General features: G+C 39.5%; 1 protein-coding gene and 2 pseudogenes across 1 annotated transcript; 2 read left to right on the top strand and 1 right to left on the bottom strand.

Annotated features, from left to right (window-relative positions):
- The first annotated feature begins 243 nt into the window (after positions 1 to 243).
- LOC108846583 (uncharacterized) lies at positions 244 to 1666 on the top strand. Its single transcript, XM_018619804.2, has one exon. It carries the CDS (start codon positions 422 to 424, stop codon positions 1502 to 1504), a length of 1083 nt encoding a protein of 360 aa, XP_018475306.2. The 5' UTR covers positions 244 to 421; the 3' UTR covers positions 1505 to 1666.
- A 2478-nt stretch (positions 1667 to 4144) lies between these two features.
- Positions 4145 to 5405, bottom strand: LOC130509499 (uncharacterized; annotated as a pseudogene).
- Positions 5406 to 15897: 10492 nt separating this feature from the next.
- LOC130510095 (3-phosphoshikimate 1-carboxyvinyltransferase, chloroplastic-like) lies at positions 15898 to 16765 on the top strand (annotated as a pseudogene).
- Positions 16766 to 17473: the final 708 nt, after the last annotated feature.

The following is a 17473-nucleotide window of genomic DNA, read 5'->3' as shown; positions in this document are numbered from 1 at the left end:
GGTAGTGGCAAAAATCTATTAGGTATTTTGCTTTAATAGTATAGATTATTTGCCACCCAATCTTTCATTTTAATTGGATTAAACTCAATTAATTCATTTTGTATTTTCCATCTATAAGTAATTTTCGTAAAGACTTCTTTTTTTTGTATGGTAGTCACAAAATCATGGTTTTAATGCAGAGATTCGGTGGAGAAAGAGTTTTAAAATGGATGGTTTGATCGTAAAAAGAAATGAAATCAAATTAAGATTGTGTATGACCAAAATTAAAGGCTGAAAACTTGGTTGGCAAGTCTTTCACCTCCTCTGTATTAATGCGAATATTACTCATTAGAATTAGGGTTTTCTTTCTTCATTATAGATGTACAAGTCTCTTCCTCTGTGTTACTTATCCATCAGTTAGGGTTTTTCAATCTGATTCGTCATGTCTCTGCTTCTCAACCATCCGTCGAAGCTATGCTTTCGGAGACCTGTGCTGGTCAGATCTTCTCCACGCATCTCTGACGCCTTCTCACCTTCCTTCATGCAAACCCCTCCTTGTTCCATCCTCAAGGCTGTTCCTTGTGGAGGAGATCTCGGAAGACTCAAGGTCCTTTGGGATGGCCCCGACCCCGTAAATTACTTGCAAAAGAAGGTACCTATGGAGTTGATGAACGAAAGTGAAGTGATAGGATCGTCCAACGGCTGGGTAGCCACTCTCAAGGACGACGGGATTTTGCGTCTCCAAGACGATCTCAACCCTTGTGCATCCGACACCGATCCGAAACGCATCCCGCTGCCTCCTCTTGTAACTCTGCCTCACTGCCAAACCAAACTTGTCACCAACGTGTCCATGTCCTCATCATCTCCAGAGGACGAGGACTGTGTCGTGGCTGTCAAGTTCTTAGGACCTCAGCTCAGCTTTTGCAGACCCACTCGAAGTAAATACGGGTGGATCAACGTCAAAATAGAAAACTCTTGTTTCTACAACTCCCATGTCATGTTCTCCAAGAAAGACCAGATGTTTCGCCTTGTCGGATCTGGAGGCCACCTGGTCGGATCATGGGATCTCCATGAGTACAAGCATAGTCCCAAGCTTCAGAAACTGCGTTTCAGAAACCTCCCCAAGATGTCCAAGGCCAAAAGGGAGCTTATGGATATGTGTTGCACGACCGAGTACTTAGTCGAGTCGGAATCCACCGGTGATACTTTCTTGGTTAAGAGGTATAGGAAGACACTCCCCGAGACCACCAAGGAAATGAAAACAGAGTTTTTAATGGTGTTTAATATCGACCAAAAAGGAAACGCCGTTTACACTAAAGACATTGGAGATCTCTGTATTTTCCTCTCAAAGTCTGAACCATTCTCTGTCACTGCAAGCTCGTTTCCTGTCGACCTGAAAGCTAACCTAATTTTTTTCGATGATGTTGACGAATTTGGAAGTGCCTCACTGGAAGATTCAACCATCCACAGTGAAAATTCTACCAGCTCTGCCCCGTACCAGATTCCACCTCAACCCATATATTGAGTTTTGTGTCTTTGTCTTTTCTGTTTTCTGAATCTTTCAAACATCAAATCCTTTTTTACATTTTTCATGTGAGACACGTGCACTTCAATAGTGTTTGACATCTCATGATGATGCATTGTGAATCATAGTTTATGATATATTACATCCTTTCTGGTCTTGGCCAAATAAGTGGTAATTTTCTTTACATAGATAGTCTTGCGAGTGCTAGCGCTGGGTGACAAGTTCTTTATAAAGCTCACAAGTTTGTCATATATTTCTCAAGATTTCTCCTCATTTGAAATCACTGTGAAGTTTCTCATCGACCTCAAACTTTAGTTTATTCAAAGAGGAGCAGTTTATTGCAGCCTAAAATATAATTATCTTGTTGTTTGTTTCCTCAGATGATGAACATGAACAAGATCATGAAACAAAATCTCTCTCTTTATGTACCAAAAGAAATCTATCCATGTTTACAGAAGTTGTAGAGAAAGTTATTGTAGGCTCCACCTTCCAAGTTCCAACACCAATACAAATATAGAGATTATTCCAAGAAAGTAAAAAAATAATTACCATTAATCTTCGTAGTCTTTGAGTACTTGTCTAGAGATTTAGAATGCGTTAGGTTTAGTAGAAATGCAGATGATAATATATAATGGACTTGTACTATTAAGTCTTCCTTTGAAGACTTATCATGCTTAGCTTATTTATATCTATTGTAGTTTATCTTTCTTGTCAAAAGAGGATGGATAATTCTCTCTTTCTATTGTATTGCAGAAATTTGAGTTTGAATGAAAACAAGTTTGTGTTCAAAAAAATAAAAATAAAAATCTCTTTGCTATTTTTGTGTCAGTGTGTCCTTGATGTCTAGTACATATTGCAATTTTTTATTTTTGAACTTTGTTAATTGTTATCTTCAAGCAAGTATGTTGTTGCCATTCGAGCGGTCAAAACTATTACTCATGAATATATTACGTTTTCCCGATTTTTGATTTTGGCGGGAAATTACGTTTTCCCGATTTTGGCGGAAAATTGTGTTTTTCCGATTTCGACGAATAATTTTGGCGGGATATTACGTTTTTTGATTTTGGCGGGAAATTATGTTTTCCGATTTGGCGGGAAATTACGTTTTCCTGGTTTTGACGAGAAATTATGTTTTCCGATTTTGATAAAAAAATTGCATTTTCGGTTTTGGCGAGAATCTTTTTTGTTTTGACATAAAAAATTATCAAATTTTTGGTGAAGACTCACCTTCACCCAGATGCTCCGTGAAGACTCACCCTCATTTGGATGAGAATTTGAGCTGAGTTTTCATAATTGCAGTTGGGTGATCCATCTGGATGTAGCATTTTAATGTACAAAACGAACATCAACTTGCATCTTCACCTAGATGGATCATCCAGATGAGGAAACGAACAGCACCAAAATATATAGTGCCGTTCCAATACCTTATTAAGAGTAACATGAGGAAGTTAAAAAAATTCAAATTCGGTAATGAGATTATCTAAACAACGCTTATAGAGTTGTATAGTATCGAGACATGCAAACCCAAAAGTTGGATCATTATTGTATTTTTTTTCTTTTGCCATGACGAGGATATAAGATATAACTGTTTGAGGGGTCAAACCTCCGATTGTGCTAAAAAAGATGATCACGATTTGCCACAATGAGTCATGACATGGAAGAAACACATGAGAAACATGATTTTTGTATTTAAGTGAGTTGTTGTTGTGAGAGAGTAGTGTGAGCAAAAACAAGAGCATCTCTCAAAGTATAAGCTTGTAAGTGTTCTTGAGAGATTAGAAGCTAGGTTTAAACCAAGATAGATACTGAAAAGGTCTTGAGGTTAAAATACACTTGTAATCTCTGATATCTAGTGGATTCCGGGATACCGTTCCCGGCCCAGACTAACACCCTCGTTAACGGGTGTAACTGGGTTATCATTTGCGCTTTGTTCTGTTCTCTTTTCCTCTGTTATGTGTTCTTTACTACTCTGTTTCTTGTGAAGCTCTGTTCTGTGTGTGTTGGGTGACAGAGTAAAACAGAGAAGGTTCGATCTTGGTGTGTGTGTGTTGAAGGTTGAAGTTTCGGAGATGTCTAAAGGCGGAGACTTTCTTCACAATTGTGCTAAAAAAGATGATCACGATTTGCCACAATGAGTCATGACATGGAAGAAACACATGAGAAACATGATCGTTGCAATCTGAAATTTTCATAACCAATGTCCTCTCAACATTCGTAATAGAACATATCTCCCACTGTATACCTTAGAACAATGAGAAGACATGGTCATAAAAACTGGTTTGTTCTTTACAGAATCTTGCGAATAAGGGATGGATAGCGATGGACAGTTTAGCATGTATGTTTTTTTTACAGGAATCAATTTTTTTTCCTCGTTTGATTGCATATAGTGAACTTTAGAATGGACTGAATCATCACTGGAACATTGTTATTTGATTACATGTATCTATGATCACTTGTAAATGGTTGGTTCATATAAATTCAGTCTCTTTGCAAGTTGCTAAAAACCAAATTATCTAGGAAATTTAAAAAAAAAAATCGCGAAAGAAAAAATCTTAGATAAAGACACTATGATATGGTGCCACAACTGATGTCCATACGACTTAAAGCAAAGTCAAGAGTATTGTGCAACCAAAATATGGAACTACTGAAGCTCCAAAGAAGGTCCATATTAATTTCATATAAAATCAAGCGAATTTAATCAACAGAGAATGCATGGATGGATGATTGCGCTGATTAAACATAATGAAGGAAGCATAACTAACTCAACTCAACTCTCTATATTTTGAGGTGGAAAGAAAAAAACGGGTAATGTGCAGTTACCAGTTACATCGCTAATGAATGGCGAGATATGAGTAGGACAGACGATGGCGAGTTCGTCCTCATCGTTCAAAAAGACTATATTAGGGTTCACGTCGGGAAAGGAGCTAGCATTGACACAGAATGGTTCAGACTTGGAGAGGAAAATGGCTAGATCTCCAATGTCTTTAGTGTAAACAGCGTTTCCTAGTCCGTCTAGCTTGAACACCATCAAAGCCTTTGTTTTCATCCTGGCAACGCCTTTGAAGATCTTGGTTGTCTTCTTGTACCACTTGATCAAGAAAGTCTCACCGGTGCTTCTTGACTCCACCAAGTGTTCGCTTTTGCAGCACGCTTCCAGAAGCTCTCGTTTCTTCTTTGAAAGCTTGGAAGGTTATCCAAGCACAAGTTCTGCAACTTGGTGTTCTTTTTGAGGAGGAGATCCCATGATGCGATGAGATGACCACCAGAACCAGGCATGAGAAACATCTCATCTTTCTTGGAAAACATGACACGTGAGGAGAAGAAGCAGGGGTTCTCGATCCTGATGTTGGTCCACTCTGAGTTTCTTTGAGCTGGTCTGCAAAAGCTGATCTGTGGTCCCAAGAACTTGACAGCCACGACACAGTCCTCATCCTCAGGGGAAGACGTGGACATTGACACGTTGGTGACGATTTGGGTTTGGCAATGAGGCAGAGTCACAAGAGGAGGTAAAGGGATGCGTTTCGGGTCCGTATACGATGCACTTGGGTTTAGATCGTCTTGGAGACGCAGTATGCCGTCTTTCTTCAAAGTAGCCACCCAACCATGGGATGACCCGATGGTTACCGAATAATCAGTGTCATACACCAAGTCCCAAGGCACAACCTTATCAATGCCGTGAGGTTGATCAGCATACAAAACACGGAGTTTTGCCTCATTAGGTCCCCAGCTGCCAGCGGCGAAGATGAAACAAGGAGCGGTTTGCGGCAAGGAAGTTGAGACAAGCGGAGAGGATCTTACCAGCACAGGTCTCCTAAAGCATAGTTTCAAGGGATGGTTGAGAAGCAGAGACATGGTGAATAAGATATGCAAGAGATTGGCAAGGAAGAAAATAACCCTAATTATGATGGTGCATTAATGTAGAGGAAGTAAAAGACTTGACTACCAAGTTTTCCGTCTTTAATTTTGGTCCTACACAATCTTAATTTGATTTCATTTCTTTTTACGATCAAACCATCCATTTTAAAACTCTTTATTTGTCACCAAATCTTTCATTTTAATTGGATTAAACTCAATTAATTCATTTTGTATTTTATATATATATATACATCATATACTAACATATTTTTTTTTGATTATCTAGAGGTTCTGGGCCGATGCCCATAATCCTCTAGGCCAAGACGGGGCTGGTGCTGATATTTTATGGCGTAAAGCATTTCTCCTACGATGAATTGAACCCAGGAGCACAACAACACCAACGTCTGCACTTAAACCATACACCGACAGATTTGAAACTAGATAATGTTGAAACATTGTTTTACTTAAAGTGACTTGTTACCACCCAGCCAATCACTCTCATTATGTTAATTCATCTTCTATGTCACACTACTTAAATATATTAATTAATCTTATATATTAACGACAAGTATTTTAAAATAAATAAATAAATGAACAAATATTTTTCTTTAAATAAGAATAGGCGTAATTCTATAAACAGAGAACCGAAAACGAAAGCAAAGTAACCGAGCGGTTCGTAAGTTTCTATTAAAAAAACTAATATTGAAAATGCAATAGGCATCCGAGTTTTCAAAATATAATTTAACCTAATATTCTACAAACATTTTTTTAAACCTAATATTTTTTATACAAAATATTTGAATTTTTTTTTAACCAGTCGAATAGCTTTTATTCAAAATATTAGAAATTTCCCAAATTATTCATTTTTTCACGATTGTGTATGATTGATATAAGAATGAGAGGTTTGCCACGAATGTGTAAGACTATTATGTTAATGTAAGATAATCAAGCTATGCTATGTAGAATACACAGTAGTACAAGGTTATTCAAATCCAAGAAATACGACTATATTTATTTTTTTAAAAGCTCTTACAACTTCTTATTAAAAGCAATAAATCAAACAAGCTCAAGACAAACCTCGACTTGTTTGCTAGTCAACTCGTTCAGAGATCTAAGACAGACTCTGAACCACCTAAGCTCTTAACCCCTAGATGCTTTGCTTCTCCTTCTTAGGACGTACAAAACTCTCTATTGCTAAAAGCTCTCCCTGTGTGTTAAACCTTAACACAGTGCCACGGCTTCCTTATATATCTTTGAGGAAGCCCTAGATCTAATCTAACTACCCAATGAAAACTTTCCATTTCTTTTACTTCAGCGAATAAGCCAATCTTTCTTTTTCTCTTTAGATCGATTGCTTCTTCTTCAAGTCTTCCTTTAATGTCCCTCTTCATTAAATCTTCTTTTAATGCATCGGTCTTGATACGTGCTTCTCACGAACCGCCTCTCTGATGTAGTAGTTCATGTCACACTTCATGAACTACTTCAGCTCTGCTACAGCATCGTCTTCCCATACACCTTCAATCTCCCCCTTTTTAATTCGTCGTCTCACAAGTACCTGAGATAGAAGACAAAAACAAACCACACACAACAACACAAGTATATATGTCTAAATGTTAATTCAACCAACTCAAGACAATTAAGAACATACTTATATTATCCTAAAAACGGGTTCAAGCAAATTAATACATAATATCAAAAGATAGCATATGCAAATGCTCCCCCATAATCTTAGCCAGTCTGAAAACATGGATAACAAGGAATTGCAACAAGTGGTGCAATTGAAATAACATAGACATAAAAAAATAACACAGCTCCCCCCCACAATCTTGGTCTTCTTAGTCTTCTTCTTCTCCCCCTGCTTGTGAGCACACGGATTAAAAACACCAAGTAAAATAAATCACATGTTCATAGAGAGAAAAACTAACCTGCTATAACGCTCTGAAGATCCTGAACTATCTCAGCTAGCGCCTGAAGAGCTCGTGTTGTGTCCTGTAAGGCCACTTGCAAATCAACACGGTTAAGCGGTCCTTGAGGAATGGCAACTGATCCAAGCTCATAGACAGATACGCGTCGTGGTGCAGTCCTGGAGCTTGGTGTAGCAGTTCGTGGAGCAGGACTCGGAGCAGGAGATGACTGACGTGTTGTCCTGGTAGAGCTTCTCTTTGGTTCACTTCTAGATGGTGCCTTTCCTTTAGCTAGTCTTTGCTCATAGATCTCACCCACGCGTTTATCCTTCTTGTAAGGAACCGGACGTTGAAGCTTGTCACTGGGATAAGATGGAACTGCATGCTGGCTTTGGAGAAGTGCCATGATCAAGCGAGGGAAGATCAACCAACGTGCATCATTGACCTGAGTCACTCCAAGATTGAGAATCTGTCTGAACATCATCTTACCCAAGTCAGCACAGACTCCATGAGCCATCTTGTAGATCAGCCTTGCCCTCTCAAGTGAGACATACGTCTTGTGAGTAGAGGGAATCCAGTTGTAAGCAACTATGATCATCAAAGCACCGTAGCATGGAGTATGATCCGCCGTAGTGAGACCTTCCCATTCTGTCCTCGTATCTCCAGTGATGAATGAAGCCAACTCGGTTACTGAGATTTCATCCAAAGTTGCATCTTCCTCCACTTCATCCTCAGAAAGTGGTTCCCAATCGATGGTATTGTTGATGAGCGCAGGTGAGAACTTGTACGTTTGTCCCCTCACAGAGACAATTACTTCATCAACATCTGCTTCAGCTTTGGTACTCGGCAGACCTGCATAGAACTCAGCTATAACTTGCTCAACATACACAGCAAGATTCGAGACAGTTGATTCCATAGACCCCTTTTTAATAACCGTCAAGTACCCCCACTGATCAGCCTCCTTCAAATCTACCGAACGCTCAGCAAGTACCTTACGCTTAAGGAACTGATCATACCTTTTCTTGATGAGAGGAGGCATTGGTTCAGCACTTTTGTCTCCAGACCTTCTCGATCTCAACCGAGGTGAGGCTTCTGCTTCCTTAGCCAAATATGGAGACTTGGCTGCATCTCCTGGTGTGAGAAATTGAGATTGAGTTGGTCTACTAGACTCCCCTGTCTTCCTCTGTTTTGCGGAACGCAACCCTAATCGCTGCAGCACTCGTTTCTTTCTCACTTCCTTCTGTGAAGCTTCATCATCTTTGGGTTCGTCATCACCCGCCTTGCCGGATTCAACATCAGCTCCACTCTGTTCCTTCTCATCTTCAACGGCCACCATCTGTAAAGCAGACTCATCCTTTTCTTCCGTCGATTTATCAGTGACGGAAACATCTTGAATGTCAGCATTAGAGGATCCGATTAGCGGTTGCAGATCTGCTTCAGGCACTTTCGCAGATGGCTCTTCCCCAAGACCCGGAGTTCTTTCATCGCTATCTTCTGAAGCAGCTTTCTCATTCGCGGTGTTGAACGAGTCAAGCTCCTCAGTCACCTCAGGAAGTACATCAGAAACAGGCATATCGTTTCTCGGTGGAGGCGATTCAGGTTCACCATCAGAAAGTGACCTCCGACTTCCTTCAGCCTCTGCATGCTTCTCTTCCCTGAATGATTCGGCTTGTTGAGCTGATTTCTTTGCTTTCACCATGATAGATGTCAGTTTCTGTGTGAAAATTGTGTGAGAGATGAAGAGAGGCTGCGAGATTGAGCTTCTTAAGCACGATGGAGATTTTCTAGGGCTTGTTCCCCACTACTTCCCTTAACGGAATAAAACTGAATCAACTTTTCTGATATTGCAGATCTGGTCCCTGACTTTTTATCCTCTCCTTTGTATTCCTACAACATTTAATTTCTCTCATCCAAACACATAGACATTAGACACATTCGTGAATTATTAATGTATCATCAGACTTTCAAGATAGTAATAAAACACGAGTCACAACTCACAATTGGCTGAATCAAAGTTAATATAAAGCATTAGATTAGTTCAGTTCAGTTACCATTCATGTGAAGTGCTTCATGAGTTGCCTCAGTGCTTGATTCAAGCTGCACATATAACTCTTCCTAGATCTTATATTCTGGTGCAGCCAATTGTCTTTTTATGGCTAGCTTTCATATTGATATGCCTTCATCAATGTTGCCGGTTTTCATTCTTTATTCTCGCGCTGTGAAACCCCTGTTGTTTCCCATCATGAATCAATCAATCAAAATTTTTTTATTTTCTGAGCATCTTTCTGTAACATTTCTGGCTCTTTTTATTGAGAGGGGGGGGGGCCACAGATTGACGTGAAACCTGTACCATTACAACACTGACGGCATATCAAGCAGCTCTTTTCCACAGCGTTTTCGGTTCCAAAACCAATCTGAATTATATGTACATCCCGAACCAGCACCTGCACTACTCTCTGCACAACTTGACTCAACAATCAAGGTTACACACACCAATTGCATTTCTTAGTGTGATAAATCGATTAAATTCAAGAGATTTAGTGAATATATCAGCCAACTGTAAATCAGTAACTACATGTTCGATTACTACCTGATTGTCTTCAACTAATTCTCTGATGAAGTGGTGCCTTATGTCAATGTGCTTCGTCCTTGAATGTTGGACCGGATTCCTCGAGATATCAATTGCACTTTTGTTGTCACAATACACAAGAAAGGGACCCGATTGCATTCCATAATCAGCTGACATCTGCTTCATCCAGATAAGTTGTGAGCAACAGCTACCCATGGCAATATATTCTGCTTCTGCCGTAGAAAGTGATACAGAGTTCTGCTTCTTGCTCAGCCACGAGATAATATTGTTTCCAAGAAAGAAACATCCTCCACTGGTACTTTTTCTATCATCAGCACATCCTGCCCAATCAGCATCACAGTATCCCACCAAGTTGTTGTTGGAATTCTTCGAGTAATACACGCCCAAGCTCTCTGTTCCTTTGACGTACTTGATAATCCTCTTTACTGCATTCAGGTGTGATACCTTAGGCTTGGCTTGATACCGTGCACACACACCAACACTGAATGACAGATCTGGTCGACTCGCTGTCAAGTACAACAGACTACCAATCATCCCTCGATAGAGCTTGACATCCACATCTTCTCCTGCTTCATCTCGTGAAAGCTTCAGTGATGTACTCATGGGTGTTCTAAAAACTTTGGAATTCTCCATACCAAATCGCTTTACCAAACTGTTAGCGTATGCACTCTGAGAGATGAAGACACCTTTCTCTGACTGGAACACTTGAAGTCCAAGAAAGTACTTCAGTTCGCCACACATGCTCATCTCAAACTCTTGAGTCATATTCTGAACAAACTCATCAACCAGCTTCTGTGACGTGCCTCCAAAAATAATGTCATCCACATAGATTTGAACGATGATTATATCTTTTTCAACCTCCTTGAAGAATAGTGTCTTGTCTTTGCTCCCTCTAATGTACTCCGCTTCTAGCAGAAACCTTGTGAGTCGTTCATACCAGGCACGCGGTGCTTGCTTCAAACCATATAATGCCTTCTTCAGTCGGTACACGTAGTCATGATGCATTGGGTCCTCAAATCCCTTTGGCTGCTCAACATAAACTTCCTCCTGAAGTACTCCATTGAGGAAAGCACTTTTCACATCCATTTGATGCACTTTGAAGTTCAGAATGCACGCCATTCCCAGAAACAGTCGAATAGATTCCAATCTTGCAACTGGAGCAAAGGTTTCTTCAAAGTCTACTCCTTCAATCTGTGAGTATCCTTGAGCTACAAGCCTTGCCTTGTTACGAACTACTTCTCCATGCTCATCAGTCTTGTTCTTGAAGATCCATTTAGTGCCAACTACATTTACTCCTTCAGGTCTAGCCACAAGTTCCCACACATCGTTCCTGGTGAACTGCTCAAGTTCTTCCTCCATTGCGACAATCCAATATTCATCACGTAGTGCTTCAGTGTGTGTCTTAGGTTCTATTGATGAGACGAAACATGCGAACTGCACCATTTCTTTAAAATTGATCACCTTTCCACGCGTTTTTCGTCCTTCTTCAATCCCTCCAATCACATCAGACTTCGAATGATTGCGATGAACTTGCTGAATCACTGGTTGAGGTACTGTATCTGTGGTAGGACCTTCCTCAATGACTTCAGTAGCAGCTACCGATGATCCACCTTCTTCCTCTTCATCTGATCCCAAGTCATCACCTACAACCACAGACAAATCATCAAATACAACATTCACTGATTCTTTAATTGATTATGTTCGCTTGTTGTAGACTCGGTATGCTGAGCTAGACTGTGCATAACCCAGAAAGAATCCTTCATCACTTCTTGAGTCAAACTTCCCAAGGTAGTCCTTGTCATTCAGTATGTAGCACCTGCATCCAAAAACATGAAAGTAACTAAGATTAGGAGTTTTGCATGTCCACATCTCATATGGTGTCTTTGTTGTCCCTTTTCTGACATACACACGGTTGATTGTGTAACACGCTGTGCTGAGTGCTTCAGCCCAGAACCTCTTGGCTATCTTGTTACCATGAAGCATTGCTCTTCCCATTTCCTGTAGAGTTCTATTCTTTCGTTCAACTACTCCATTCTGCTGAGGTGTCCATGGTGCTGCAAACTGATGAGCTATTCCTCTTGATTCAAGAAAGGTAGTCATGGCTTCATTCTCGAATTCTCCTCCATGATCACTGCGTATCTTCTTGATTCCTCCCTTTTCATTTATGAGTTGAAGTGCCCAGATTTTGAAACTTTCAGACACTTCTGACTTTTCCCTGAGAAAACGAACCCAGGTGAATCTGGTGTAGTCATCCACTAGTACAAACACATACTTCTTTCCTCCAATACTCTCGGTTTGCATAGGACCCATGAGATCCATGTGAACTAGATCCAATGGTGCCTTTGCCTGAACATCCGGTACCTTCTTGTGTTGTATCTTGACTTGCTTTCCCTCATTGCATGCACCACACACAATCTTGTCATCAATCTTGAGTTTGGGTACTCCTCGAACCAAGTCGTTGCATACAAGATTCGTTAGATTCCTGAAGTTCATATGTCCCAAACGTCTATGCCATAGATCAATATTCCCTTGAGCTGACAAGCACTTAACCTTCTTTTCCCACATGTAACAATTATTGCCAGATCTCACACCTTGTAGCACTGTTACACCATGTTGATTTATTGCACGGCAATCAATTGCTGAGAAGCACACCGTGAGTCCGTCATCACACAGTTGACTCACGCTGATCAAGTTAGCCTTCAATCCTTTGACAAAGTAGACATTCACCAATTTAGGTACTTCTGAGTTACACGTTGTACCTTTGCCTTGAATGACACCACAGCCTCCATCTCCAAAGGTTACCTTTCCTCCTTTTACTTTTGACACTTTGTCTAGATACTCAATGTTTCCCGTCATGTGTCTCGAACACCCACTGTCGAAGTACCATGGTTCCTCGGATTCGGAATCACTCGCCACTCGTGCCATGTTACATCGAACGGTACTTCTTGGTTCAGTCACTATCTTAGGGTACAAGTCATTTTTCTTCATCCAGCCTCGAGAAGTCTTGCCTATTCTCCAGAACTTGTGTTGTCTCCATACTTGTTTGACCCGTTCCAGATACTTGTAGCAATACCTCTTGTAATGACCAAACTTTCCACAGAAGAAACATCCACTCATCTGAGCTGGAGTAGTTTGTGTCTTGGTTTCTTCAGCATGCGCAAAACCTCCAGATACAAAGCGCGTTGTACCTATTGAACTACTCTGTCTTCCAGTGTAACCAAGTCCCATCGATGAGCTTTCAGTTCTTCCACTACTCAGAATCTTGTCAAGTTGCTTGGTCCCCGTGAGCATCTTAATCTTCCGATATTGCTGATCCAATTCAGCTTGAAGATCTGCTGCTTTCTTTCTTTCAGTAAGTAACTCTTCTCTGAGCTCGTCCGCTTGCTTAGACAGGACCAATTTTTCTTTGATCAGATTCACACTTTCCTTGGCCAACTCAGCTTCCCTGTCGAGGTCATCTTTCAACACTTGTACTTCAGCTTCCAGTCTTGCCTTCTCTTTAGCCAATGCCAAATTCTCCGTTCCCAGCTTCACTAGCGTCTCTCGAACTTCCTTGTAGCTTTCATCTAAGTCATTTTCTTGCTCAACATCACTCTCAGATCATGACTCACATTCCACGATTCTTAGAAATGCCACAAAGTTGTTCACTTCCTCTTCACTCTCGCTGTCGGACTCGCTGTCATTGATTCCTATCATGGACTTTTCCGGCTTTCTCCTACCATCCGACTCACATTCAGCTTGAGTGTGTCCATATCCCTTGCAGTTATGGCACTGAATCTCTCTTCTTTTCACTGTGGGACACTCAGTTCGAAAGTGACCATACCCCTTGCATTCATAGCACTTAGCATCATTCTTCCTGTAGTTCTTCTCTGGCTCGGACGTCTTCCTACCTTGCCCAAACTTCTTCTGCCCATTCTCCACTTTTCGTAGAGCTCTATCAAACCTTCTGACCAGAAGACTCACAGGATCATTATCATCCATATGCTCCTTTTCAACTGATGCAAGAGCAATTCCTTTTTCCTTCATCCCACCAGACACACCAGCCACTTCCATCTCATGAGCTTGTAACATTCCAACCACTTCATCAAATGTCATCTCGTCAGTGTTACAGGAGACGGTCATAGCTGCTTTGTATGCCATGTACTTGGACGGCAAGCACCTCAGGAACTTCTTCACAAGTTTCTTTTCTTTGTATTTCTTCCCAAGTGTAAGTGCTTCTTGTGCCAGTGAGCTAATCTTTGAACTGAAATCTCCAACAGATTCATTCTCTTCCATTTTTAGCTCTTCAAATCTTGTTGCAAGCATATCCTTTCTAGAACTCTGAACCTTTGAGGTTCCTTCAAAATGCTTCTGCAGAATATCCCATGCATCCTTTGCTGCCTCGCATCCTTGAATTAATTCAAACTGCTTCCTTGCTACACTGCAATGTATGACAGTTAGTGCACGAGCATTGAACTTAGCCATCTTGTTCTCATCATCAGTCCAGAGCTCCTCCAGTTTTGGAACATCTGTCCCATCCTCGGCTCTTGCAACAGGTGATTTCCAACCAGATTCCACAGCCTTCCATGCTAATGGGTCAATGCCCTTGATTGTAGCCTTCATGCGCGCCTTCCAGAATCCATAGTTTCCTACTTCAAGGACCACCTTGGAACTTATCACCAATTCGCGATGACTATCCATCTTACTCCGCAGGATCTACCTGTTTAAATAAACAAAGTACAGATACCCGCTCTGATACCAATTGTTAATGTAAGATAATCAAGCTATGCTATGTAGAACACACAGTAGTACAGGGTTATTCAAATCCAAGAAATACGACTATATTTATTCTTTTAAAAGCTCTTACAACTTCTTATTAAAAGCAATAAATCAAACAAGCTCAAGACAAACCTCGACTTGTTTGCTAGTCAACTCGTTCAGAGATCTAAGACAGACTCTGAACCACCTAAGCTCTTAACCCCTAGATGCTTTGCTTCTCCTTCTTAGGACGTACAAAACTCTCTATTGCTAAAAGCTCTCCCTGTGTGTTAAACCTTAACACAGTGCCACGGCTTCCTTATATATCTTTGAGGAAGCCCTAGATCTAATCTAACTACCCAATGGAAACTTTCCATTTCTTTTACTTCAGCGAATAAGCCAATCTTTCTTTTTCTCTTTAGATCGATTGCTTCTTCTTCAAGTCTTCCTTTAATGTCCCTCTTCATTAAATCTTCTTTTAATGCATCGGTCTTGATACGTGCTTCTCACGAACCGCCTCTCTGATGTAGTAGTTCATGTCACACTTCATGAACTACTTCAGCTCTGCTACAGCATCGTTTTCCCATACACCTTCGTATTCAGAGCTGTGCCATAGACATAGAAAAAGAGGCAACCGCCTCAGGCCCCTTCTAAAATACTATTTTTGGGGCCCCCTTTCCTATTGTTGTTCGGTGTAATTAGTCTAATACAATGCATGACTTCATGATTTAGCTAAATGGTTACACTAGATGATAATAATTGGTACAAAAAAAATCTCTTTAGGATAATCTATTTTATTTCCTATTCTTTTAATTATAGATTTAGCCATTATCCTAAATTTTTACTATTAATTGTTTTTGTCTTTCTGTTGATTTTGTTCACATATATTTTACAAAAAGAATTTAACTCATTTATAATTTCCATATAATATATAAATTTATAGTTATATATTTTGTTTATCATATTTAAATTAATTTAGATATTTAATTTTATCATTTATATTTGACTTTAATTTATTTTCAATATATAAAATAACATATCATCATTTTAATTATATTTCTTTAATAAAAATAATATTTTAAAATATTAATTTATTTAATATTGAATTTAAATAAAAAATTTTATCATCAATTTTGCCTTAGGCCCCAAAAACCCTGAGCACGGCACTGTTCGTATTATAACAATGTTCCTCTATAGAGGGAATCTTTTGCTTCCAAAAAGCCTAAAAAGTAGGGTAAGAAGAAACGTAAAGATGAGTTCAACCAACATGGACAACTTGTTTAGTCGAGAGGCTTGAGTCTGGTGGAATGCACGGGCCACGGGGACGTGATTTTGGTAGACGTTCCCGTACCGGAAACGTCCCAGGGACGGAAACACCATCGAAACGTTACGGGGACATCTTGAGGATGCAATGCATGTGATAATTGACCTATGCATGTTTTGAAATGAATTTTATTCGAAATTATAGTATTTTAAGCTAATCCACAAGAAATGGTTTCTTGATTGACACATTAGACATGTTTTGTATTTTTCAGGTGAAGCTATTAGTAGTCAGTACTTGACCGCTCTTCTCATGGCAGCTCCTTTAGCTCTTGGAGACGTGGAGATTGAGATCATTGATAAAATGATTTCTGTTCCATATGTTGAAATGACATTGAAGGTGATGGAACGTTTTGGTGTTAGTGCCGAGCATAGTGATAGCTGTGATCGTTCTTTGTCACGAGACAGTCAGAAATACAAGTAAGACTGTCATAACTTAGAATCAGATTGACACAGAAGAATGACTGACCAAATGGCAAAATTGATTTAGGTCGCCTGGTAATGCTAATGTAGAAGGTGAAGGTGATGCGTCTAGTGCTAATTATTTTCTTGCTGGTGCTAACATTACTGGTGAAACTGTCATTGTTGAAGGTTGTGGAACAGCCAGCCTGCAGGTAATACTAAGTTTATGTGAAATTTGATTAGCTCAACGTTTCGTCTTTGACTAGTTGTGTGAAGAATCTAAGCTCTTTTTTTTTGTGTGTGATGAATCTCTAAGGGAGATGTGAAGTTTGCTGAGTTTCTTGAGAAAATGGGATGTAAAGTGTCCTGGACAGAGAACAGTCTTATTGACCATCTAGAGATGCTTTAGGAATGAGACACTTGCGCGCTGTTGATGTAAACATGAACACTTGAGAAAATGGGATGTAAAGTGTCCTGGACAGAAGACAGTCTCATTGCCCTTTGTATTTTTTATTTAAAAATAAACTAAACATCAATTTGTGTAGTTTATCAATATTGTTTAGTTTATTTTTAATTCTATGGGTTGCAACGGGATAGTTTCTTGAAGCTTTCTTCTGGTTTTATAAAAAAATTATCCCAATGTAACACCAAATGTAAAACAGTTTTTTTTTTGAATTAATTTAATATTCTTTGAAAGAAGAAATTAACTAAACCTCGTAAGGTTTAAAAATTGGTTTAAATAAAAGACTAAAAATGACTTACATCAACCCTATTTTACCCTACATAGGAAGATTTATAAGAAGGCTCATTTGGACAAAAAATTAAAAATAAGAAGGCTCATTTATTGGTATTTTTTTTTTGGAACACGTTTATTGGAAATGTATAGAAATTTAGAGAAAAATCCGTAGCAAAATTGATGCTAAGGACTACCACATTATGCTAAGGACAACCACATTGATTAGATACTGATTTATAAGAAGGTTTATTTGGACAAACATGCACATTGATTAGATACTTGAATATCTTAAAGTAAAAAAAAATAATGATTTTATTTAGGATAATAACTGGATCAGTAGGACAATTCGACTCATTTTTCTTGCATCTTTTTATTATATTTTAAAACTTTTTAGGCTTAGATACTTAGTCTAAAAGTATCAATGG

The sequence above is a fragment of the Raphanus sativus genome, chromosome 3 (genome assembly GCF_000801105.2).
Source record: "Raphanus sativus cultivar WK10039 chromosome 3, ASM80110v3, whole genome shotgun sequence".
Taxonomy (NCBI): domain Eukaryota; kingdom Viridiplantae; phylum Streptophyta; class Magnoliopsida; order Brassicales; family Brassicaceae; genus Raphanus; species Raphanus sativus.
This window is presented reverse-complemented; position numbering and strand designations above follow the sequence as displayed.